This window comes from Entelurus aequoreus, linkage group LG25, assembly GCF_033978785.1.
Source record: "Entelurus aequoreus isolate RoL-2023_Sb linkage group LG25, RoL_Eaeq_v1.1, whole genome shotgun sequence".
In the NCBI taxonomy this organism is placed as follows: domain Eukaryota; kingdom Metazoa; phylum Chordata; class Actinopteri; order Syngnathiformes; family Syngnathidae; genus Entelurus; species Entelurus aequoreus.
Genome location: NC_084755.1, coordinates 10,549,971 through 10,577,289, shown reverse-complemented (window position 1 = coordinate 10,577,289; position 27,319 = coordinate 10,549,971). Strand labels below are relative to the sequence as shown.

The window sequence follows — 27,319 nt, the reverse complement described above, 5'->3', positions numbered from 1 at the left end:
TCTTTTTTGTAACGCAGTTAGTGAATGAAGCCCACATTTTTGGTTGTTTCCCCATATTTCTACACAATAACTCAGATACTGTATGTAACATTAGCGATCAGTAGAAAATATGAAGTGATTTTTGGTCTAGAACATATTTTGCTTTATTCATTATTGACGTGTTTCTTACTACTTTATGTTGTATATTTTTTACATGAGATTTCCAATTCATTTTATCATCTATTATTACACCCCAAAACGTGTTTTCTTTTACCCTTTCAATATCTACTTTGTCGATTTGTATTTGTGTTTGACCTTCCCTTCTACTGTTACCAAATATCATTATTTTAATTTTACTGAGATTACTTTTAAGGACAAAAATGAATGTATTCCATTTTGGAATAAGGCTGTAACATAAATGTGAAAAAAGTGAAGCCCTGTGAATACTGTACTTTCCGGATACACTGTAATTACTACTGATAATGGTATTTTTAAATTAAATGTAGTGCTCAAGGATCAAATACAGTACAGTAATGTTAAGCAGTCGTCTCATGTGTCGGTACAGTGCTTGACAAGCAACTGCACGTAAACAGGAAGTCACATTCTTCATGTCACTTCTGCCGCATAGTACAACCAACACAGATGCGTCTGCAAACCACAAACTTTGTACAACAAAAGCGTCTTAATTCTGCATATTAATATTGGCTGATCGATTATAAAAAACACCCAGGACATGTACAACTCATTGCAGTGACATAAAAAAGTCGGTATTACTGTATCTAACCTGCAGCAGCAAAATCCTTTGGCGTGTTGACTAGTAATATCAATAGAAGCCATCCTGCTGTAAGAAGGGCCATGGCATTTGAACCCAGCTCTCTTGTGTCTGTGGTGTACATAGAAACACACATTATGTAGTTAACATAAGAAATTCTTGGAAAGGGAGCAATTATGCACACTTACCGTGACTTTGACCGTGCGCCTAAACTGTAATCTATGCCAAAAGCAAGTCTTAAGTCCACCTGAGGTCCAGACGTGCCACTGACGCACTTAGAATGTGCATTGTGGTAGGATTAGAAGTTCGGCTCTTTTGCAAAGGCAAAAGAAGATCTGATCCTGTTGTAAAAAAAACAATTTAGTATTACTTGCCTTTTAATATATTTCTGAGACAATTATTAATACATTCTTGCAATAGCAGTGTTTCCCACACATTCATTTATTTGTGGCGGCCCGCCACGAAAGAATTACGTCCGCCACAAATAAAAAAATTAAAGAAATAAAAATAAAAATAAATTTTTTTTTTTTTTTTGTCCTCTCCAGCTTTTCAGGCAAATCATATAGTTGATGTAGATGCCCATATCGGCTGTTCAGATTTACTTTACAAAAGAGAAGTGTAGGATACTTCTCTTGTTGCCTTATTTGTATTTGACTTTATTAAATGTATTTATATTAGAAACACAACATGTGTATATAACAAAGGGTGCAAAGTCTGCAGGCAGTAGGAAACACATGGTTAAGTGTAGGGAGTAAAACTGATGGCAGTCTAAAGTTCAAGATTTTTGGAGCTCTTTGTTCAGTGGATCAGATGTTTGATGAAGCTCTGTGTCTATCTACCACCACTACTGTTTTTTGTTTATTTGTTACTGACTGTGGCAGGACACCTCTGCCTCTGTTTCACTTTATGTTGCTGGTAAATAATATGGTTGTAGTAGTAGGCTAAAGTTAAATTATTTAGTATGCACTAATTAAATGGGCAGAGCTTTATGAGACATTTTAGCTTTTATATTTTATAAGATATATTTTTTGTAAGAACCACAATTAATAAATATATTTCAGTGAATAACTTATTGTTCAAATCTGTATATAAATATGTACATAAAGTGTTGTAATTATATTGGAAAATGGATGGATGGATGGATGTCTAAAACAAAACTGTTATTATTAATTAGTAAGTATAAATTTTTTTAGCCTTTTTAGAGAAAATCTATCATTGTAGTAAATTATGCAAATTATTCGATGATGTCATGGTGACCACGCCCATAGCCACGCCCCCACCGCCACAGGTATCTTGGCAGTTTATGGGAAACACTGAAATCCCCTGCATGGGAGCATTTTGGCTTCCCTGTCAAATACAATGATGAAGGAAAGAGGTTAGTGGATAAAACAGTGACTGTGTGTAGGCACTGTGGCACAAGAAAGCCATATGACAGTGGAAACACATCTAGCATGGCCACAAATTTTTAAAAGTACTGTTTTTTATTGAAAATGTAAATATTATTTCCAGTGGCGGGCCGTGCGTTTCCCACCCAGGCCTTCAGTGATGTCCGACTTCATTAATTACCTCTCAAAATACCATCATTTATGTCACCACATGACCATTGCTGGAGAAATACTATACAGAAACACATTTACACCCTACTGCGCATTGAATCACAGCAACAGTGTACAAAACAAGTTATTTTCTGGCGCATTTAAAAATCAATTAAAACGCATCAGCAATTAAAGCATATCTTATATGGTACTGTCAAAATTAAAATTGCAAAAAACATTAAAGGTGAAAAAATGTAATATTTGAACTCACAATTTATGGCACCTATTCGACGCCGTATAAGCCAGTGGTACCCCTCGTCATCCGCTTATTCGAGTGGAAATGGTGAGCATTTCCCCATTTCATCGCCAGAACAGCTGAGCTAGCTTCCGAGGTTGGCCGAGTCTCACAAGATGTAGTTTCTCTTTAAGTATCCTTCTTAAAAATAGCGTTGCAAATATATATCTGCCACCTAATCAACTTTTTGTTCTCCTTCTCTGCTATCCCCCAGACCCCCCCGCCCCCCAACCCCGCCCACCTCAACCTCCATGGCATTTTTTTCCATAACGTGAGTTGATTTATTTTGGAAAAACTTGCTACATTGTTTAATGCATCCAGCGGGGCATCACAACAAAATTAGGTATAATAATGTGTTAATTCCACAACTGTATATATCGGTATTGTTTGATATCGGAATCGGTCATTAAGAGTTGGACAATATCGGAATATCGTATCGGCAAAAAAGCCATTATCGGACATCTCTATTGCAAATATTTGTTATTTTTGTTTGAAAATCTTGTTTTTGTTCGATTGCATGAAAAGACAGAGCTGTCCTTTCATAGTTACCGTAATTTCCGGACTATAAGCCGCTACTTTTTCCCCTCGTTCTGGTCCCTGCGGCTTATTTACGGCCTGTTCTTCTCCGACATCGACGAAGAGGATTTCGGTGGTTTTAGTACGCGGGAGGAAGACGATGACACAATGATTAAAGACTGACTTTTCATATACCGGTAGGCTGGTTATTTTGATAACGTACAGGCGAGCACTTTGTATTACTTTGCACCGTTGTATTATTTGTACTCTGCACAAATGCTGTTCGCCATGTCAAAGATGTGAAAGTTTGATTGAATGATAGAAAGATTTATTGTTAATAAATGGGACGCTTTGCGTTCCCAAACAGTCATCTCTGTCCCGACAATCCCCTCCGAGGTAGCAGGAACCCCTATATACTACGCTAATTACACATCAATCTTTTTATTTGACGGTGGTTTGGCTTCAAGCGGCAAGATGTTGAACAGACAACCGTAATATGTCAAGTATGCGGCTAACGCGTTGCTACAAAAAGTAGCATTACTGCTAATTTGTAGCATCATTTGAAAAGTCACCTGCTAGAGAATGAAGAGTGTCAACATCTCGGCCGGTGCTATACCAACAAAATGCCCAAGCAACCATTTCCACATCAACACCGTATGAAAAAAATAGTCAAAAACAGATATCACAGAGATGACGTCCGCAGGAACCTACCACATAGTGAAAGACATACACTATTTGATTTCCTATTATGCAGCTCATTTTTATTTGACGGTTATTGAAATATCTTGTGTGACATCATGCACAAAAGTGCATTTTATTTGTTTTAAACTATTGTAGTGGCGTTCTGTACAAAAAGTGCACTTTCATTTAGTGTTGTTTTGATATGTCATCTTAGTGACATCATGCACAAAAGTGCACTAATAGCTTGTTTTAAAATGTCTCTGACAATCTTGCACTTTCTGTTTTGAAATGACATGAATGTTTTTGCCACTGCTTAATAAACAAATTTTTGGTAAATGACCTTAGTTGTGATTTCCCTCTCTGTATGAAAGTTTAAAATGAGCATGTATTAATGCTGTATGAACAAGAATGTTTTAATGTAGACACATAGAATCATCATACTGCTGTGATTATATGCATCAAGTGTTCATTCAAGGCTAAGGCAAAATATCGAGATATATATCGTGTATCGTGACATGGCCTAAAAATATTGAGATATTAATAAAAGGCTATATCGCACAGCCCTATGGTACTGTCAAAATAAAAATTACAAAAAACATATTAAAAGCGAAAAAAAAAATATTTGAATTTATAACACCATTTATAAGCCAGTGGTACCCCTCGTCGTCGGCTTATTCGAGTGGAAATGGCGAGCATTTCCCCATGTCATCGCCAGAACAGCTGAGCTAGCTTCCGGGGTTGGCCGACATCGTCTCACAAGATGTAGTTTCTCTTTAAATATCCTTCATGAAAATGACCTTGCAAATATATATCTGCCACCTAATCAACGTTTTGTTCTCCTTCTCTGCTATCCCGGTCTGGCTACGGCGCAACACTTCCTGCTTCCTGCTAAATTGAAGCTTGTGATTGGATACTCACTTTGGAGTGACAAGTGAGTATCCAATCACAGACTCGTTAACATCAGACTACTTAGATAGGCTACTGTCAACAACTTGTGATCTGATTGGCTATCGCAACTGTCTATCAACTCTATATGTTCTCAAATTCATCCGCTAACGGTCCCGATGAGTATCCAATCACAGGACGCGTAAAAGTCACGTTCAACGTGAGGCCAGCTAGAAGGCCTTACTGGCAACAACTCCTGATCTGATTGGCTATGGCAACTGTCTATCAACTGTATGTGTTTGTTCACTTACAGTGCACGGACGTCCGCATTGTTGATTCTGAAGGTCTCGGGCTGATTTCGAACAGCATGGCAACATAAGTTAGCTGAATTCTGATTGGATTGATTGATTGAATTAAACTTTTATTCCGTACAACTGACCACTAAATGGTAACACCCAAATAAGTTTTTCAACTTGTTTAAGTCGGGGTCCACGTTAATCAATTCATGGTAAACAAACTAAAAACAAACAGCACTGGAAGGAGCATAATATGACATGAAGAGAATATTAACTTAAAGTTAAAGTACCAATGATTGTCACACACATTAGGTGTGGCAGAATTATTCTCTGCATTTGACCCATCACCCTTGATCACCCCCTGGGAGGTGAGGGGAGCAGTGAGCAGCAGCAGTGGCCGCACCCGGGAATCATTTGAATACTTTTAGATATTTAGGGAAAGTAAATAAAAAAAATTATTGTAACTTTAATTATGATCATGATTTCTGGTTATGTTCGGCCAGCAGCAGGGCCGGCCCGTGGCATAGGCCGTATAGGCAAATGCTAAGGGCGCCGTCCAGCAGGGGGCGCCACGCCAGTGCCACAAATGTTGGAGAAAAAAAAAAAGTTGGTACTATTATTTCTAAATACAAAAAATAATCCCACGTTAATTAAAATACAAAGTAAAGCCTATTTAATAGAAATATTATTTGTTACAACATTACACCCCCCCCCCCCCCCCCGCCCCTCCCGCACGGTGCGCCCCCTACCTTCCCGTATCATGACTCTTTTTGGACGTCACCACATCAAAAAATCAACACAAGATGTCAAAACGGCCAAAACTGTCAGGTGCCCAGGGAAGAAAAAAGAGAAAAGAAGAGGAGAAGAAACGAGAAAAAGACAGAGGTAGCAGGTAGGTAACGTTAGCCTACATGAAATTATTTGTCTGTGACAGAATGTGATAGTAACCTGGCTTTTTAGCATTAAGCTAATGTTACATGATTCGGCAATTGCTAATCAATAAATAGCTAGTTCTGTTTTAACGTCGGGTTAATATTGGGGAGGGGGCTAAATTGTTATGGAAAATAATAATGTAACGTTAGGTAATTACAGTACTCCCACCTTACATTCCTCAGGGACATTTGTATTAGATCTTTTAAGCAGGTGTTTTTTGTTTACATTGTTATTGCCTTCTGGTTAGTTGTGATGTTGATGAGGGGGTGGTGTACAGTCATTTGTAAGTCATTCTAGTTAATGCAATATTAAAAAGCACAAATAGAGAACTCTGTAGGATCCCCTTTTTTTGTAATATAGTTGTTAAAGTCATACTGGTTTGATATTTTGTTTTGTGCAGTGCCTTATTTATATTGTATTTTTAATTTATTTTATGCAACTTGTTGACACGATTTATTTTGTGTTTATGTATGTAAAAAATATTGTATTTCATATATTAATTTTTTATTTTTTGTATTCATTTATTTATTCTTTTTATTTTTATTCTGATTGTTAATTTGCTTTCTTTAAGTAAAAAAAAGGTCAAAGACAAAGCTATTCAGTTTCTTGTGAGTATATACACTTCACTGCCGATGTGGGGGGGGGGGGGGGCGCCACCTAAAATCTTGCCTGGGGCGCCAGATTGGTTAGGGCCGGGCCTGGCCAGCAGAGAAAGTCTTATTAGCTCTGACGCCACACCACTGCTTAATTCTTACTTTTTCTAGTTATTAAAAATGTCCGATAATATCGGACTGCCGATATTATCGGCCGATGAATGCTTTAAAATGTAATATCGGAAATTATCGGTATCGGTTTCAAAAAGTAAAATTTATGACTTTTTAAAACTCCGCTGTGTACACGGACATAAGGAGAAGTACAGAGCGCCAATAAACCTGAAAGGCACTGCCTTTGCGTGCCAATCCAATCACATAATATCTACGTTTTTTCACACACACACAAGTGAATGCAGGCATACTTGGTCAACAGCCATACAGGTCACACTGAGGGTAGCCGTATAAACAACTTTAACACAAATATGCGCCACACTGTGAACCCACACCAAACAAGAATGACAAACACGTTTCGGGAGAACATCCGCACCGTAACACAACATAAACACAACAGAACAAATACCCAGAACCCCTTGCAGCACTAACTCTTCCGGGACGCTACAATATACACCCCCGCTGCCCCCTAGACCCCCCCCCTCCCAACCTCCATGGCATTTTTTTCCATAACGTGAGTTGATTTATTTGGGAAAAACTTGCTACATTGTTTAATGCATCCAGCGGGGCATCACAACAAAATTAGGCATAATAATGTGTTAATTCCACAACTGTATATATCGGTATCGTTTGATATCGGAATCGGTAATTAAGAGTTGGACAATATTGGGATATCGTATCGGCAAAAAAGCCATTATTGGACATCTCTATTGCAAATATTTTTTATTTTTGTTTGAAAATCTTGTTTTTATTCGATTACATGAAAAGACAGAGCTGTCCTTTCATAGTTACATGGGAAGAATCCAAACAAGCTTGGACAACATTAATTTTTCTTCATTGAATCATATTAATTTACGAGTGTATTACATGGATTTTATTTTTCTATGATCCAATCAGGTTAGAAATTGAAAGTTGAGATGCCGTATTACTTTTAAAGAAGCGGAAGCAAAAAAAATTAAAAATTTAAAAATTTAAAAATAAATAAATAAAAAACAATAATATATATAGATATATATATCAATCAATCAATCAATGTTTATTTATATAGCCCTAAATCACAAGTGTCTCAAAGGGCTGTACAAGCCACAACGACATCCTCGGTACAGAGCCCACATACGGGCAAGGAAAAACTCACCCCAGTGGGACGTCGGTGAATGACTATGAGAAACCTTGGAGAGGACCGCATATGTGGGTAACCCCCCCCCTCTAGGGGAGACCGAAAGCAACGGATGTCGAGTGGGTCTGACATAACATTGTGAAAGTCCAGTCCACAGTGGATCCAACACATCAGCGGGAGTCCAGTCCACAGCGGGGCCAACAGGAAACCATCCCGAGCGGAGACGGGTCAGCAGCGCAGAGATGTCCCCAACCGATGCACAGGCTAGTGGTCCACCCGGGGTCCCGGCTCTGGACAGCCAGCACTTCATCCATGGCCACCGGACCTATGCGACTCCCCCTCGCAAGGGACAGGGGAGAAGAGGAGAGAAGAAAAGAAACGGCAGATCAACTGGTCTAAAAAAGGGGGGGTCTATTTAAAGGCTAGATTATACAAATGAGTTTTAAAATGGGACTTAAATGCTTCTACTGAGGTAGCATCTCTAACTGTTACCGGGAGGGCATTCCAGAGTACTGGAGCCCGAATAGAAAACGCTCTATAGCCCGCAGACTTTTTTTTGGCTCTGGGAATCACTAATAAGCCGGAGTTCTTTGAACGCAGATTTCTTGTCGGGACATATGGTACAATACAATCGGCGAGATAGGCTGGAGCTAAACCGTGTAATATTTTATACGTAAGTAGTAAAACCTTAAAGTCGCATCTTAAGTGCACAGGAAGCCAGTGCAAGTGAGCCAGTATAGGCGTAATATGATCAAACTTTCTTGTTTTTGTCAAAAGCCTTGCAGCCGCATTTTGTACCAACTGTAATCTTTTAATGCTAGACATAGGGAGGCCCGAAAATAATACGTTACAGTAATCGAGACGAGACGTAACGAACGCATGAATAATGATCTCAGCGTCGCTAGTGGACAAGATGGAACGAATTTTAGCGATATTACGGAGATGAAAGAAGGCCGTTTTAGTAACACTCTTAATGTGTGACTCAAACGAGAGAGTTGGGTCGAAGATAATACCCAGATTCTTTACCGAGTCTCCTTGTTTAATTGTTTGGTTGTCAAATGTTAAGGTGGTATTATTAAATAGATGTTGGTGTCTAGCAGGACCGATAATCAGCATTTCCGTTTTCTTAGCGTTGAGTTGCAAAAAGTTAGCGGACATCCATTGTTTAATTTCATTAAGACACGCCTCCAGCTGACTACAGTCCGGCGTGTTGGTCAGCTTTAGGGGCATGTAGAGTTGAGTGTCATCAGCATAACAGTGAAAGCTAACACCGTACTTGCGTATGATGTCACCCAGCGGCAGCATGTAAATACTAAAGAGTGCAGGGCCAAGAACCCTATATATAGATTTATACACAGTACAGGCCAAAATTTTGGACACACCTCATTTCAATGCATTTTCTTTATTTTCATGACTATTTACATTGTAGATTGTCACTGAAGGCATCAAAACTATGACCCCTGTGAAGTGAAAACCATTTCAAGTGACTACCTCTTGAAGCTCAGCGAGAGAATGCCAAAAGTGTGCGAAAAAGTAATTAGAGCAAAGGGTGGCTATTTTGAAGAAACTAGAATATAAAACATGTTTTCAGTTATTTACCCTTTTTTGGTTAAGTACATAACTCCACATGTGTTCATTCATAGTTTTGATGCCTTCAGTGACAATCTACAGTATATATATATATATATATATATATATATATATATATATATATATATATATATATATATATATATATATATATATATATATATATATATATATATATATATATATATATATATATATATATATATACACACTACCGTTCAAAAGTTTGGGGTCACATTGAAATGTCCTTATTTTTGAAGGAAAAGCACTGTACTTTTCAATGAAGATAACTTTAAACTAGTCTTAACTTTAAAGAAATACACTCTATACATTGCTCATGTGGTAAATGACTATCCTAGCTGCAAATGTCTGGTTTTTGGTGCAATATCTACATCGGTGTATAGAGGCCCATTTCCAGCAACTATCACTCCAGTGTTCTAATGGTACAATGTGTTTGCTCATTGGCTAAGAAGGCTAATTGATGATTAGAAAACCTTTGTGCAATCATGTTCACACATCTGAAAACAGTTTAGCTCGTTACAGAAGCTACAAAACTGACCTTCCTTTGAGCAGATAGAGTTTCTGGAGCATCACATTTGTGGGGTCAATTAAACGCTCAAAATGGCCAGAAAAAGAGAACTTTCATCTGAAACTCGACAGTCTATTCTTGTTCTTAGATATGAAGGATATTCCACAAAATTGTTTGGGTGACCCCAAACTTTTGAATGGTAGTGTATATATATTTTTTTTGGGAGAGCATTTTCACAAATTCCAAGCTGCTGTTTTGAGGCATGTTAAAAAAAAAATAATGCACTTTGTGACTTCAATAATAAATATGGCAGTGCCATGTTGGCATTTTTTTCCATAACTTGAGTTAAATTATTTTGGAAAACCTTGTTACATTGTTTAATGCATCCAGCGGGGCATCACAACAAAATTAGGCATAATAATGTGTTAATTCCACAACTGTATATATCGGTATCGGTTGATATCGGAATCGGTAATTAAGAGTTGAACAATATCGGATATCGGCAAAGAAGCCATTATCGGACATCTCTACTAGTCATTCACATAAACTCCTGAAAAGCAAAACAAAAATAAAAGGTGTGACAATATTGTATTTTTGGATATTGTTTATGATAAATGACTGTTTTTTTGTCTCATTTAATTGAATAACCACAAATACAACTTTGAGTTTAGTTGACCACGGCTATTTATAGTTTTGTGAAAAGAGATTGCAATAAAATAGAGACCTTCCAACATTTTCTGTGGAAGTTAATTTAGCATTTAAACACAAAATCTTGTTCTCAGCACAAGATTGTGTCATTTCCCTTTCTGAGTTGTAGTTGTTGGTGTGAGCAAAGGCAGCCACAGAAAATGACTAATATAACCAGCGTTATATTTTATAATGTTACAGCACTTTGTGACATTGTAATTCGACCAATTACACGTCGCAATGTAACACTTTAAAGTGGATTGTCCTCAAGTTAACTCTTGTACAGGAAGTAACAATGAGCCCGAAAACGAACAGGACTTTGTTTCACCGCAGACTAGAATAGGAAGTTTAAAACACTGAAGTGGAGAAAACTTAATATTAGTAAATAAATATTGGAGCTCTTTACCTTGTGGTCATCCCGGTGAGAGAGCAAAACCTTCGTTATGGTTCTCGCGTGATTTGAGGGACATTTACAGGAAGTGAGTCGGTAGCCGCGCCCCTTTTGGAATGTCCGCGGAAGTACGGTCGTTCTGAGGAATGGAAACAAAACCACTACAATGTAGTTAAAGAGGACGTTTTGCAATGTCTTAAAAAATACGTAAGTACCAAATACAAACTTATATTCACAGCACCTATGTGTAATTGTTCATCATGTGATGTTTGGTCCGGTTGTAAAAAAACAAATGTAGTATTACTTGCATTTTTAATATATTTCTGAGACAATTATTAATACATTCTTACAATAGTGTATTTTGTGTGTACACTGCAAAAAGTCAATGTTCAAAAACAAGAAAAAAAAAATTAGGGGTATTTTATTTGAACTAAGCAAAATTATCTGCCAATAGAACAAGAAAATTTGGCTTGTCAAGACTTTCCAAAACAAGTCAAATTTGCTAACTTCAATGAGCCCAAAAATACCTTAAAATAAGTATATTCTCACTAACTAAGAAGCGGTATAGCTCGGTTGGTAGAGTGGCCGTGCCAGTATACTTGAAGGTTCCGGGTTCGATCCCCGCTTCCGCCATCCTAGTCACTGCCGTTATGTCCTTGGGCAAGACACTTTACCCACCTGCTCCCAGTGCCACCCACGCTGGTTTAAATGTAACTTAGATATTGGGTTTCACTATGTACGGTACTGTAAAAGCGCTTTGAGTCACTAGAGAAAAGCGCTATATAAATATAATTCACTCACTAATAACAAGTGCACTTTTCTTGGTAGAAAAAAAAAAGAGACCTTTTTGCTGAATATGTTGAAAAGTATTCTTAAATGAAGTAAATGCTAGTGCCATTATCTTGACATAATGATATGCGGCTCGGCATTACATTTCTTGAAACCAGCAAACGTATACTAAAAACTAATTTATTGTTCTTAATGGAAAGGCAACAAGGCAACCGCTTGTTACTCTCGGGGTCTCCTAGCCGCTCAGGCAAATCATATGGTCTAAAAATGCATTTTTCCATCGATAACATGACATCATCGCGCCAAGTGTGTGCTCTTTCAGTCATTTAGTGCGTGAGGAATATATATATATATATATATATATATATATATATATATATATATATATATATATATATATATATATATATATATAAGTCCCATCTTAAAACTCATTTGTATAATCTAGCCTTTAAATAGACTCCCTTTTTAGACCAGTTGATCTGCCATTTCTTTTCTTTTCTTTTCTACTCTGCTCCCAACCCGGGGTGGACCGCTAGCCTGTTCATCGGATGGGGACATCTCTACGCTGCTGACCCGTCTCCGCTCGGGATGGTTCCTGCTGGCCCCACCATGGACTGGACTTTCGCTGATGTGTTGGACTTTCACAATATTATGTCAGACCCACTCGACATCCATTGCTTTCGGTCTCCCCTAGAGGGGGGTGGGGGGGGGGTCACCCACATATGCGGTCCTCTCCAAGGTTTCTCATAGTCATTCACATTGACGTCCCACTGGGGTGAGTTTTCCTTGCGCGTATGTGGGCTCTGTACCGAGGATGTCGTTGTGGCTTGTACAGCCCTTTGAGACACTTGTGATTTAGGGCTATATAAATAAACATTGATTGATTGATTGATTGATATATATATATACAGCCCGGCCCCCAGCCAAAACATTTTTTATTGTAATTTTAAATAGTTTATCTGAATGTGCATGAACTATTTCTGTTCAAAATTGTTTGAAATGTCATATGTTTAAATATTAACTGTCAGTTTACTGTACTGTGCCAACTGTACTACTATATGAGTACGTATTTTCTATTGTTTCATTGAAAATAAAACCGCAAAGTTCATTTGGTTGTCATCTGTTTTAATTATGAGACACAATTGTGTCACGGTCATGATTTTTTTGTTCATGCTTGAAATAAGAAATGATTACTTTGAAAAAGTAGTTTTATACTTGTGAGTGTTGATGACACAGCTTTGCAACAGTTGATATTCTAGTTTCAAGCATGTTTTACTCAATATAGGTCATCAAATCTCAGCAACAAGCTGTAATATCTTACTGAGATCATTTAGGACCAAAACCCTTAAAACAAGTAAAACACTCTAACATAAAATCTGCTTAGTGAGAAGAATTATCTTATCAGACAGAAAATAAGCAAAATATCACCCTTATTTGAGATATTTAATCTTACTTAGATTTCAGTTTTTGCAGTGTATGTAATATGTAATTTTTTATCATGTGATGTTTGGCTTTGTTGACTTTATTTTCATTTCTGGATCTTTTGGAAATCAGAACCAGAAATACTTTATTATCCCCGAGGGATTTTATTTTTTTTTTTTCCGCACAATCCCATTCAAGAGCAGATAAACATGACAGGGAGACAGAACAGGATCGCTGATGGGTCTGCCAAGTTCCGGCGCCCCTTACAAAAAAGGTGAGAAACAGGTAAACGGCGGGGGGGAATTCAATCTAAGCCTGGGCCTGAGGTGTGGGAGGTGTGGGGGGTTCTGGGGTATTTTTTCAAGTATTTCTTATATATATATGGGGGTGGGGGCGGTTTGAGGTGTGAGGGGGGTTTCTGGAGTAGCGGGGTGTATATATTTTCAAGTATGTATATATATATATATATATATATATATATATATATATATATATATATATATATATATATATATATATATATATATATATATATATATATATATGTATATATATATATATTTTAATTATATATATATATATATATATATATATATATATATATATATATATATATATATATATATATATATATATATATATATATATATATATCAATCAATCAATGTTTATTTATATAGCCCTAAATCACAAGTGTCTCAAAGGGCTGTATATATAAATAATCTGTTCATGAGTGAGTAGGGGTGTGGGAAAAAATCGATTTGAATTCAAATCACGATTCTCTCATTGTACGATTCAGTATCGATTCTCATTTTTCAAAAATAGATTTTTATTTTTATTTTTATTTTTTATTTTATTTTTTTAAATTTATTTTTATTTTTTTAAATTAACCAATCCAACAAAACAATACACAGCAATACCATAACAATGCAATCCAATTCCAAAACCAAACCCGACCCAGCAACACTCAGAACTGCAATAAACAGAGCAATTGAGAGGAGACACAAACACGACACAGAACAAACCAAAAGTAGTGAAACAAAAATGAATATTATCAACAACAGTATCAATATTTGTTACAATTTCAACATAGCAGTGATTAAAAATCCCTCATTGACATTATCATTAGACATTTATAATTTTTTAAAAAAAAGAACAATAGTGTCACAGTGTCTTTAAATAGACCCCCCCTTTTTTAGACCAGTTGATCTGCCGTTTCTTTTCTTCTCTCCTCTTCTCCCCTGTCCCTTGCGAGGGGGAGTTGCATAGGTCCGGTGGCCATGGATGAAGTGCTGGCTGTCCAGAGCCGGGACCCCGGGTGGACCACTAGCCTGTGCATCGGTTGGGGACATCTCTGCGCTGCTGACCCGTCTCCGCTCGGGATGGTTTCCTGTTGGCCCCGCTGTGGACTGGACTCCCGCTGATGTGTTGGATCCACTGTGGACTGGACTTTCACAATGTTATGTCAGACCCACTCGACATCCGTTGCTTTCGGTCTCCCCTAGAGGGGGGGGGTTACCCACATATGCGGTCCTCTCCAAGGTTTCTCATAGTCATTCACCGACGTCCCACTGGGGTGAGTTTTTCCTTGCCCGTATGTGGGCTCTGTACCGAGGATGTCGTTGTGGCTTGTACAGCCCTTTGAGACACTTGTGATTTAGGGCTATATAAATAAACATTGATTGATTGATTGATTGACAGTGGCTTACACTTGCATTGCATCTCATAAGCCTTAGAAGCATTAAAAATAAGCTGACTCAATTTAAGATATTGAATAGATTGTATTTGACATCTTCTCAGCTGTTTAAAATTGGTGTAGTAGATAACAAGTTATGTATGAAGTGTCGGGCAGCCGAGGCAACTTTTGTTCATTTATTGTGGGAATGTCAGAGAATAAAAGAGTTATGGTTGAAAACAACAAAAGAAGCAATCACAGTACTAAAATATAAATATCCCAATGACACTGCAAACTTGTATTCTTGGGGATCTCCATCAATTTAGTAACGTGTCATCAAAGAGTAAAAATGCATTTCTTTTAATATGCATAATAACAAAAAGGGTAGTATTAAAAAAATGGATAGATGTTGATAGTCCAACTCATACTGACTGGTATACACAAGCTATGGAGATAATATCAGTAGAAAAAAACTGCATTTAGTTTAGATAATAATGAGTCATATATTGGAATATGGGATCCATTATTTAAATTTGTTTTAACTATTAAATGAACCTAAAATATGACTTATTATATCATTGTGGAAAATATTGGACACAATGTGTTGTCAAGTTTATGAGATGTGATACAAGTATAAGCCACTGTGACACTATTGTTCATTTTTTGTATTTATTTTTTTAAATTAATGTTTGTAATGATAATATCAATGAGGGATTTTTAATCACTGCTATGTTGAAATTGTTACTAATATTGATACTGTTGTTGATAATATTCATTTTTGTCTCACTACTTTTAGATTGTTCCGTGTCATGTTTGTGTGTCCTCAATTGATCTCAATTGCTCTGTTTATTGCTATTCTGAATGTTGCTGGGTCGGGTTTGGTTTTGAAATTCTATTGCATTATTATGGTATTGTTGTGTATTGTTTTCCTTAAAAAAAAATTTTTTTTTTAAATTTTTAAAAAAAAATTTAAAAAAAGTTTTAAATCGTTTTTGAATCGAGAATCGTGTTGAATTGGAAAAAAAATCGATTTTGAATCGAATCGTGACCCCAAGAATCAATTTTGAATTGAATCGTTTGACACCCAAAGATTCACAGCCCTAAAAACCAACATGTACAATGCAAAAACTGAAATCTAAGTAAGATGAAATATCTCAAATAAGGGTGATATTTGCTTATTTTCTGTCTGATAAGATAATTCTTCTCACTAAGCAGATTTTATGTTAGAGTGTTTTACTTGTTTTAAGGGTTTTGGTCCTAAATGATCTCAGTAAGATATTACAGCTTGTTGCTGAGATGTGATGACCTATATTGAGTAAAACATGCTTGAAACTAGAATATCAACTGTTGCAAAGCTGTGTCATCAACACTCACAAGTATAAAACTACTTTTTTAAAGTAATAATTTCTTATTTCAAGCATGAAAAAAAAAATCATGACTTTGACACAATTTTGTCTCATAATTAAACGGATGACAGCCAAATGGACTTTGCTGTTTTATTTTCAGTGAAACAATAGAAAATACGTACTCATATAGTAGTACAGTTGGCACAGTACAGTAAACTTACTATTTAAACATTTAACATGTGACATTTCTAACAATTCTGAACAGAAATAGTTCATGCACATTCAGATAAATTCTTCAAAATTACAATTAAAAAATGTTTGGCCGGGGGCCGGGCTGTATATATGCGCACTAATTGACTGAAAGAGCACGCACTTGGCGCGATGATGTCATGTTATCCATGGAAAAATGCATTTTTAGACAATATGATTTGCCTGAGCGGCTAGGAGACCCCGAGAGTAACAAGCGCTTGCCTTGTTGCCTTTCCATTAAGAACAATAAATTAGTTTTTAGTATAAGTTTGCTGGTTTCAAGAAATGTAATGCCGAGCGCATATCATTATGTCAAGATAATGGCACTAGCATTTACTTCATTTAAGTGAAGTGAATTACATTTATATAGCGCTTTTTCTCAAGTGACTCAAAGCGCTTTACATAGTGAAACCCAATATCTAAGTTACATTCAAACCAGTGTGGGTGGCACTGGGAGCAGGTGGGTAAAGTGTCTTGCCCAAGGACACAACGGCAGTGACTAGGATGGCGGAAGCGGGGATCGAACCTGCAACCCTCAAGTTGCTGGCACGGCCGCTCTACCAACCGAGCTATACCGCCCATTTAAGAATATTTTTCAACATATTGAGCAAAAAGGTCTCTATTTTTTTTCCTACCAAGAAAAGTGCACTTGTTGTTAGTGAGAATATACTTATTTTAAGGTATTTTTGGGTTCATTGAGGTTAGCTAATTTTACTTGTTTTGGAAAGTCTTGTTCTATTGGCAGATAATTTTGCTTAGTTCAAATAAAATACCCCTCATTTTTGTATTTTTTTTTTCTTGTTTTTGAACACTGACTTTTTGCAGTGTACTATATTTTACCCATCATGTAATTGTTAAATTCTGTTCTCTATCACACACGGACTACAGAATTTATTATTTAGACCAAACTAGGCTGCATTTTATTGTTCAACTTCGTCAGACACGTTCACAACAGTACATCACAAGCTCTACCCCATTCCTGGTGCATCACTGAATAATGTCCCTGTTGCAACACAAACAATTGTTACTAGGGAACGCATATCTTAACAGTAGCTCCTATTGTTACAGTCATGATGGCTAAATATGTTCCACAAGTATGATACAGTGCATTTCATCGCAATAGCAAACCACCACCTAATATAAGTTGCTAAATTAATGATGTAAATGAAAATAATGTCTTCAAAAAGCTTTAAACTTTTTAACCCACTGTTCTCTGGCTTGATCAGTCAATGCCAAAGTAGTCGAACGTAATCATCAAACCAACTATTAACAGGAAGAAAGTATTTATTAAGTGAGTTTGAAGACCAGGTGAGATACAGCAGTTATGTTAACAAATATTTGACATCATTTTGACATATACTTAATAGTTCATATTCTGACAAATAAAACCACTTTTTGCATGATGTAAAATGACCAAAAAGCTCATAATGAACGTTAAGTGCATATATTTGTGTTTAATAATAATCTCACAGTTCTCAGCAAAGGGAGCTGATCTCGCTCTTGCTGCAGCCCCACTTGCAGCAGGCGTTGGAGAGACCCACCACCACATCCCGGCCCTTGAGGTCCGCCTTCCGCAGTGCTTCTAGAATCTCTTCAGTGATAAAAGAACGCGTCGGCCGGTTAAACACTCTGTCATGGTTTTCCCTTGATATGAAATCCAGATCCCTGTTTCTGTGGCGTATAGAGTCCATCACTGAACTGTGGCTCAACTCCTCTGAGGGCTCCTCTTGACGGGAGCTTAAAAGGTCTTCCGCTGCAGTAAAATGAGCAAAAATTGAAACAAAATTATAGCATTAGAATTTATATGAAATTGTAATAATTCCTGACAAGACAAGGTCCGTGTCTCACCTGAAGTCCCGAGTGACCGTCTCCACCGAGAGCCTCCGCAGGTGAAAATGACCGCCCGAATGAACTCGCGACCGCAGAGCTTGACACCGTACGCTGGGTCCTCCATGGGCTCAACTTCCTTCGCCAGCAGACACACAACAAACACGACCAGTTTCCACATGGTTATTAAAAGCCGCACTGCAATCAGAAAGTATATAGATTGCTTCTGAAGCAATTAGGTTGGTCTCTCCCTGTTGGCAACAGCTATGACTGACTGGGGGTGACCCAAGCGGGGCTTTATAAAGGGGTCTGGAACCCATCAAGGCAGACATGCATATTGCGCGTGCAGAGAATGAAAGATTCGACAGGGTGATACAGTCCGAGACCTTTTGGATGACGAAAAAGCGGACCAAAGGTCAGAAGCGTGTGAAGTGAACATGTCATTAACATGAATTAATGGCATTAATTATGTGAACGAAACACAAATAGTTTAAGCTGCACTGCAAAAACTGAAATCTAAGTAAGATTAAATATCTCAAATAAGGGTGATATTAGCTTATTTTCTGTCTGATAAGATAATTCTTCTCACTTAGCAGATTTTGTGTTAGAGTGTTTTACTTGTTTTAAGTGTTTTGGTCCTAAATGATCTCAGTAAGATATTACAGCTTGTTGCTGAGATTTGATGACCTATATTGAGTACAACATGCTTGAAACTAGAATATCAACAGTTGCAAAGCTGGGTCATCAACACTCACAAGTATAAAACAAATTTTTCAAAGTAATAATTTCTTATTTCAAGCATGAAATCAAAAATCATGACTTTGACACAGTTGTGTCTCATAATTAAAACAGATGACAGCCAAAGTCTGGACTTTGCTGTTTTATTTTCAATGAAACAATAGAAAAGATGTACTCTTATAGTAGTACAGTTGGCACAGTACAGTAGACTGACAGTTAATATTTAAACATTTGACATTTCAAACAATTTTGAACAGAAATAGTTCATCCACATTCAGATAAATTCTTCAAAATTACAATAAAAAAAAAATTGGCCAGGGGCCGGGCTGCAAATATATATATATATATATATATATATATATATATATATATATATATATATATATATATATATATATATATATATATATATATATATATATATATATATATATATATATATATATACTACCGTTCAAAAGTTTGGGGTCACCCAAACAATTTTGTGGAATAGCCTTCATTTCTAAGAAAAAGAATAGACTGTCGAGTTTCAAATGAAAGTTCTCTTTTTCTGGCCATTTTGAGCGTTTAATTGACCCCACAAATGTGATGCTCCAGAAACTCAATCTGCTCAAAGGACGGTCAGTTTTGTAGCTTCTGTAATGAGCTAAACTGTTTTCAGATGTGTGAACATGATTGCACAAGGGTTTTCTAATCATCAATTAGCCTTCTGAGCCAATGAGCAAACACATTGTACCATTAGAACACTGGAGTGATAGTTGCTGGAAATGGGCCTCTATACACCTATGTAGATATTGCACCAAAAACCAGACATTTGCAGCTAGAATAGTCATTTACCAAATTAGCAATGTATAGAGTGTATTTCTTTAAAGTTAAGACTAGTTTAAAGTTATCTTTATTGAAAAGTACAGTGCTTTTCCTTCAAAAATAAGGACATTTCAATGTGACCCCAAACTTTTCAACGGTAGTATATATATATATATATATATATATATATATATATATATATATATATATATATATATATATATATATATATATATATATATATATATATATATATATATTCCTTGCGCACTAATTGACTGAAAAAGCACGCACTTGGCGCGATGATGTCATGTTATCCATGGAAAAATGCATTTTTAGACAATATGATTTGCCTGAGCGGCTAGGAGACCCCGAGAGTAACAAGCGGTTGCCTTGTTGTCTTTCCATTAAGAAAAATAAATTAGTTTTTAGTGTAAGTTTGCTGGTTTCAAGAAATGTAATGCCGAGCGCATACCATTATGTCAAGATAACGGCACTAGCATTTACTTCATTTAGGAATACTTTTCAACATATTGAGCAAAAAAGTCTCTCTTTTTTTTCTACCAAGAAAAGTGCACTTGTTATTAGTGAGAATATACTTATTTTAAGGTATTTTTGGGTTCATTGAGGTTAGCTAATTTTACTTGTTTTGGAAAGTCTTGACAAGACAAATTTTCTTGTTCTATCGGCAGATAATTTTGCTTAGTTCAAATAAAATACCCCTAATTTTTTTTTTTTTTTTCTTGTTTTTGAACACTGACTTTTTGCAGTGTATCTGTGCTTATTTAGGCATAGTTAAACAACAAGATCCGAGAACATTGCATACTATTGAAATTAGAGATGTCCGATAATATCAGCCGGCCGATATTATCGGCCGATAAATGCTTTAAAATGTAATATCAGAAATTATCGGTATCGTTTTTTTTTTATTATCGGTCTCGTTTTGTTTTTGTTTTTTTTTGTTTTTTTTATTAAATCAACATAAAAAACACAAGATACACTTACAATTAGTGCACCAACCCAAAAAATCTCCCTCCCCCATTTACACTCATTCAGTTAATTTTACTCATTTTCATTAATTACTAGTTTCTATGTAACTGATTTTATATTGTTTTACTTTCTTTTTTAATCAAGAAAATGTTTTTAATTTATTTATCTTATTTTATTTTATTAATTTAAAAAAAAAAGGACCTTATCTTCACCATACCTGGTTGTCCAAATTAGGCATAATAATGTGTTAATTCCACAACTGTATATATCAGTATCGGTATCGGTTGATATCGGTATCGGTAATTAAAGAGTTGGAAAATATCGGAATATCGGATATCTGCAAAAAGCCATTATCGGACATCCCTAATTGAAATGCAATGATTGTGGTCACACCCCTATTTACCAGGACGTGGTGATGCATTCCTGCACTACTGCAAACTTCAACTAAGACACATATGACAATAAGCCACTAAAACAAATATGTATCTATCATTTTAAGCCATATATGACAAATTGTATACAAGATGTGTGACGTCAACGTGTGCATCACTACCCCTCTGTGCTGCCTCGATAATGGCCCATTCTGTTATTTCTTTACAAAAAAGGTGAGCAGGGAGAATAGAGGCACTGGCGGTGACATTTCCAAAAGTCCGATAGCATAGACCTCTAGCCATGAGTCACGCAAAATAAAACACTTTTTTTTATCTGTGTGGCCATTAGTCAAAGGTCTCTCATTTGGAAAATTACAATAGCGTGATGAATTTGCAATTAATATGACAATAGCCAGGGAACAAATTGGCATTTCAGATATGGCATTCATTCCAAAAAAAAAAGAGTCATTTAGTCACTTGGATTCCTGACATGTACAATAAAGTTCTGTGGTAATGTCAAGTACGCAGCTGTCCCCGGTTTTAGATTAGTTAGAGTAAGTAAATGCTGGGATAGAGACTATTGACCTGACTTCATTAGCATCCATTATTACATTATACGTTAATTTGCTTGTTTTTCCATCCATCCGTCCGTTTTCCCCCAGCCCCTTTTACTGGAGCCTATCCCAGCTGCACTCCACGGAAGGCGGGGTACACCTTGGACAAGTCGCCACCTCATCGCAGGGCCAACACAGATAGACAGACAACATTCACACTCACATTCACACACTAGGGCCAATTTAGTGTTGCAAATCAGCATATCCCCAGGTGTCCTTTCTTGAAAATGGAAACATGGTTAAACATAGGAAGTGGACAAAAATATACAACATAAAGTAGCAAGAAACACGTCAATAATGAATAAAGCAAAACATGTTCTAGACCAGTGGTCCCCAAACACCGGGCCGCGGCCCGGTACCGGTCCGTGGACCAATTGGAACCGGGCCGCACAAGAAATTAAAAAAAAAAAAAAACATTTTTTTTTTTTTTTTTTTTTTTTTTTAATGAAATCAACATAAAAATCACAATATATACATTATATATCAATATAGATCAATACAGTCTGCAGGGATACAGTCCGTAAGCACACATGATTGTATTTATTTATGTAAAAAAAAAAAAAAAATTAAAAAAATTTTTTAAAATACACCCCCCCCCCCGGTCCGTGGGACAAATTTTCAAGCATTGACCGGTCCGCAGCTACAAAAAGGTTGGGGACCACTGTTCTAGACCAAAAATCACTTCATATTATTTACTGCTCACTATAATCACTCGCCATACAGCAATAGATGACATCTGCCTATTACCTGACACCTGACATGTTAGCTACTTCTCTTTGTTTATAATGTCTATTTTCTATTTCCTGCTGGACCTACTCTCCATTTTATGCTGCTGCTGTCATATAGACTGTATATACTGTAATATTGTACATGGTCATTGGTTTATATTGTATATATGTTATAGACATAATATAATATATCTGTATATAAATTACTCTGTACACATATGTATATATTCGTATATATGTTAGATTTTTTTATAGCTATATTAGTCTATTTATACCTGCATTGTCCTTTCCATCATTGTAACTGAGCTACTGTGTTGAACAATTTCCCTTGTGGATCATTAAAGTTTGTCTAAGTCTAAGTCTAAGTCTAGTGTTACATATCTGAGTTATTGTGTGGAAATACGGGGAAACTACAACAAATGTGCGCTTCATTCACTAACTGTGTTACAAAAAAGATCAATTTGAATAATACATAATGTTGGATGTAGAGAACATGCAAACCCTTTATTTATTGAATCAAACATATTGAAATTCAACGATTTGGTGCATTTGCAAACAGCTAAAATGATGTACAAAGCAAAGTCTAACCTGCTACCCAAGAATGTACAACAATTCTACTCAACAAAAGAGGAGGAATATAACCTTAGAGGAAAATCTAATTTAAAACATTTGTATGCTCGTACAACACTTAAAACCTTTAGCATATCTGTATGTGGGATTAAATTATGGAATGGATTAAGCAAAGAAATCAAACAAAGCACCAATATGATTCACTTTAAGAGACTGTTCAAACTACAAGTGTTCACAAAGTACAAAGAACAAGAATTATGATAAACATCTTGAACCCTTTTTTTTCAATTTTTTTATTGAAACAAAGATTATTTATGTATTTAATATTTGTTTGCTTGCTATGGTATAATATTTATTTATTATTTATTTGTTCACTGTTCTGTTACAGAGAACAAGGAAATTGGATAAAATTGCTCTGGTATGAAAAGGGGTAAGATTAAATAAGCTCTGCTTCTTCCTACTCCTTTTCGGACGTGCTGTAATGAAACAACTGGAAGTGTGTGATGCATTACATTGTATCGTATGCATGTTCCAAATAAACTGAAACTGAACTGAACTGAACATACTTAATAACTGTTGAGACAAGGCAGAAATAAAAGGGCTTGGTCTCTTCCAACTACTTTTCGTGCATGTTGAATTCTGCAAGTGTAAACATGTGACGCCCCTTAATGTAACTTTGTCAAGCATGTCTGAAATGACAATGGACAATTAAACAAGGACAATAGTGGACAATTGTGTGGTGTTCGGGTCTGTGGGACCCGTTTTCATTTTTTTATTAAAAGAAAAATTATGCAATTAATTAATTTTTCAAACTGAGACTCACTGACTTTGGCTCATTTTCTGTGAAGAACATATATCAGAATACATATTTAATGACCACACACCATACACCCCCCCCCCCCCCCCTACACATTTCTATTACATATAAGATGTCCGGGGCTAATAGAAGTGTGGAAATAAATGTTCTGTGTACCACACGCACTCACACACACACACACACACACACACACACACACACACACACACACACACACACACACACACACACACACACACAGCAGGCCTAGACAGGAGGAGGACAGAGTGTAGGTACACAGAACATCAGAGGGTCAAATGTGCGAGAAAATGAGAGCAGACAGTGTTGACAAACAATGTTGCAACCTTGTGTGGGAACCGCAGGTGCAGAAACACAAAAGAAGAATCCCTGTGGGATGCAGAAACTGGCAGAGAAATTTTCCGCGCAACGTTCATATTGTTGTTACTCAGCCAGCGTTTGTGGGTCTGATGGACCCGTTGCATTTTGTGGCTTTTAATGCCTCTCAATCAAACACTTTTATGTTAAAATACTGAACAAATGTTTATTGGGATAAGGTAAACATCTGTTCAGTATTTTAACATAAAAGTGTTGGATTGTGAGGCATTAAAAGACACAAAATGCAAACGCTTGCTGAGTATCAACAATATAAACATTACACAAGGGCTAATGCAAACATGTAAATATTTGGGGGGGCAGGGGTCCCCACATCTGCGGTCCCCTCCAAGGTTTCTCATTGTATCCCATTGGGTTGAGTTTTTTCTTGCCCTGATGTGGGATCTGAACCGAGGATGTCGTTGTGGCTTGTGCAGCCCTTTGAGACACTCGTGATTTAGGGCTATATAAATAAACTTTGATTGATTGATTGACTATGTGTCCGTTCACTTACAGTGCAAAGACGGCCGCATTGTTGATTCTGAAGGCTCCGGGCAGACTTCGTACAGCATGGCAACATAAACTAGCTGAATTCTGATTGGATACAAACTCTAAACCAGTGGTTCTTAGATCGAACCGTAGGGGTGAGTAAAGGATATCACCACATGGGCTTAGGAACACTTCAGAAACCCACTGTCAGTAACTACAGTTGGTCGCTACATCTGTAAGTGCAAGTTAAAACTCTCCTATGCAAGGCGAAAACCGTTTATCAACAACACCCAGAAACGCAGTCGGCTTCGCTGGGCCTGAGCTCATCTAAGATGGACTGATACAAAGTGGAAAAGTGTTCTGTGGTCTGACGAGTCCACATTTCAAACTGTTTTTGGAAACTGTGGACGTCGTGTCCTCCGGACCAAAGAGGAAAAGAACCATCCAGATTGTTATAGGCGCAAAGTTGAAAAGCCAGCATATGTGATGGTATGGGGGTGTATTAATGCCCAACACATGGGTAACTTACACATCTGTGAAGGCGCCATTAATGCTGAAAGGTACATACAGGTTTTGGAGCAACATATGTTGCCATCCAAGCAACATTACCATGGACGCCCCTGCTTATTTCAGCAAGACAATGCCAAGCCACGTGTTACATCAACGTGGCTTCATAGTAAAAGAGTGCGGGTACTAGACTGGCCTGCCTGTAGTCCAGACCTGTCTCCCATTGAAAATGTGTGGCGCATTATGAAGTCTAAAATACCACAATGGAGACCCCCGGACTGTTGAACAACTTAAGCTGTACATCAAGCAAGAATGGGAAAGAATTCGACCTGAGAAGCTTCAAAAATGTGTCTCCTCAGTTCCCAAACGTTTACTGAGTGTTGTTAAAAGGAAAGGCCATGTAACACAGTGGTGAACATGCCCTTTCCTAACTACTTTGGCACGTGTTGCAGCCATGAAATTCTAAGTTAATTACTATTAGCAAAATAAACTTTATGAGTTTGAACATCAAATATGTTGTCTTTGTAATGCATTCAATTGAATATGGGTTGAAAAGGATTTGCAAATCATTGTACTACGTTTATATTTACATCTAACACAATTTCCCAACTCATATGGAAACAGGGTTTGTAAAAACAACAGCATTGGAAGGAGCATAATATGACATATGAGAAAATTAGTACTTTGAGATATTTAGGGAAAGTACATAACAAATTACTTTTATCTTTAAAGGCCTACTGAAACCCACTACTACCGACCACGGAGTCTGATAGTTTATATATCAATGATGAAATCTTAACATTGCAACACATGCCGATACGGCCGGGTTAACTTATAAAGTGACATTTTAAAATTCCCGCTAAACTTCCGCTTGAAAACGTCTCGGTATGATGACGTATGCGCGTGACGTAGCCAGTTTAACAGAGGTATGGCTCCCCCATTGAAGCCAATACGGAATAGCTCTGTTTTCATCTCATTATTCCACAGTATTCTGGACATCTGTGTTGGTGAATCTGTTGCAATTTGTTCATTGCATTATGGAGAAAGAAGCTGAGCAAGCAAAGAAGAAAGTTGTCGGGGCGAAGCGGAGTATTTTGCGAGGGAAGTCAGCAACACAACACAGCCGGTGTTTCATTGTTTACATTCCCGAAAGATGAAGTCAAGATCGAAGAACTCGGACAACAGAGACTCTAACCAGGAGGACTTTGATTTGGATACACAGACGCGATACCGTGAGTACATAGCTGCGCTTCCAAACATTTGATCGCTTGCTATAACTAGCTTGAGCTAGTAGCTAGGAGCTAGGAGCTAGCATAACAAACCCCTAGGTGTTTGTTATGCGGGATTAATTTGTGGCATATCAAATATAAGCCTGGTTGTGTTGTGGCTAATAGAGTATATATATGTCTTGTGTTTATTTACTGTTGTAGTCATTCCCAGCTGAATATCAGGTCACCCCCGGCTCTCACAGCATCTTCCCTATCTGAATCGCTTCCACTCCCCACTAGTCCTTCACTTGCATTTTCCTCATCCACAAATCTTTCTTCATCCTCGCTCAAATTAATGGGGAAATCGTCGCTTTCTCGGTCCGAATCTCTCTCACTTCTGGCGGCCATCATTGTAAACAATAGGGGACTTTGCGGATATGTTCAATTGACTACGTCACGCTACTTCCGGTAGGGGCAAGCCTTTTTTTTATCAGATACCAAAAGTTGCGATTTTTATCGTCGTTGTTCTATACTAAATCCTTTTAGCAAAAATATGGCAATATCGGGAAATGATCAAGTATGACACATAGAATAGATCTGCTATCCCCATTTAAATAAAAAAAATTCATTTCAGTAGGCCTTTAATTATGACAGGGGTCACCAACGCGGTGCCCGCGGGCACCAGGTAGCCCGTAAGGACCAGATGAGTAGCCCGCCGGCCTGTTCTAAAAATAGCTCAAAGCGCAGCACTTACCAGTGAGCTGCCTCTATTTTTTAAATTTTATTTATTTACTAGCAAGCTGGTCTCGCTTTGCCTGACATTTTTA

At 37.0% G+C, this 27,319-nt stretch overlaps 2 protein-coding genes across 4 annotated transcripts in view; both read right to left on the bottom strand.

Annotated features, from left to right (window-relative positions):
• Nucleotides 1-11,026, bottom strand: part of LOC133642375 (leukemia inhibitory factor receptor-like) — a 45,622-nt gene extending 34,596 nt beyond the window's left edge. For 2 of the 3 annotated variants that reach the window (XM_062036523.1, XM_062036525.1), the window contains exons 1-3: nt 10,986-11,026; nt 940-1,092; nt 764-862 (exon numbers count right to left, since the gene is read on the bottom strand). In XM_062036523.1, the coding sequence (XP_061892507.1) occupies nt 764-836 (73 nt within the window). In that variant the 5' untranslated portion in view covers nt 837-862; nt 940-1,092; nt 10,986-11,026. Of the gene's footprint in view, nt 1-763; nt 863-939; nt 1,093-7,791; nt 8,404-10,985 lie in introns of those variants that run through there. The other variant, XM_062036524.1, reaches the window with a different exon arrangement.
• Nucleotides 11,027-17,929: 6,903 nt separating this feature from the next.
• LOC133642345 (relaxin-3-like) lies at nt 17,930-18,521 on the bottom strand. The gene is made up of 2 exons (XM_062036472.1): nt 18,303-18,521; nt 17,930-18,207 (listed from the first exon to the last, which is right to left on the bottom strand). The coding sequence occupies exons 1-2, from the start codon at nt 18,460-18,462 to the stop codon at nt 17,930-17,932; spliced, it is 438 nt and encodes a 145-aa protein (XP_061892456.1). The 5' UTR covers nt 18,463-18,521.
• Nucleotides 18,522-27,319: the final 8,798 nt, after the last annotated feature.

What these genes read in the sequence shown, in the direction of transcription:
- LOC133642345 (XM_062036472.1), bottom strand. Translation starts at nt 18,462, where the DNA reads ATGTGGAAACTGGTCGTGTTTGTTGTGTGTCTGCTGGCGAAGGAAGTT. An exon ending in ACGGTCACTCGGGACTTCAG is followed by an intron (nt 18,208 to 18,302) that starts GTGAGACACGGA and finishes ATTTTACTGCAG; the next exon opens with CGGAAGACCTTTTAAGCTCC.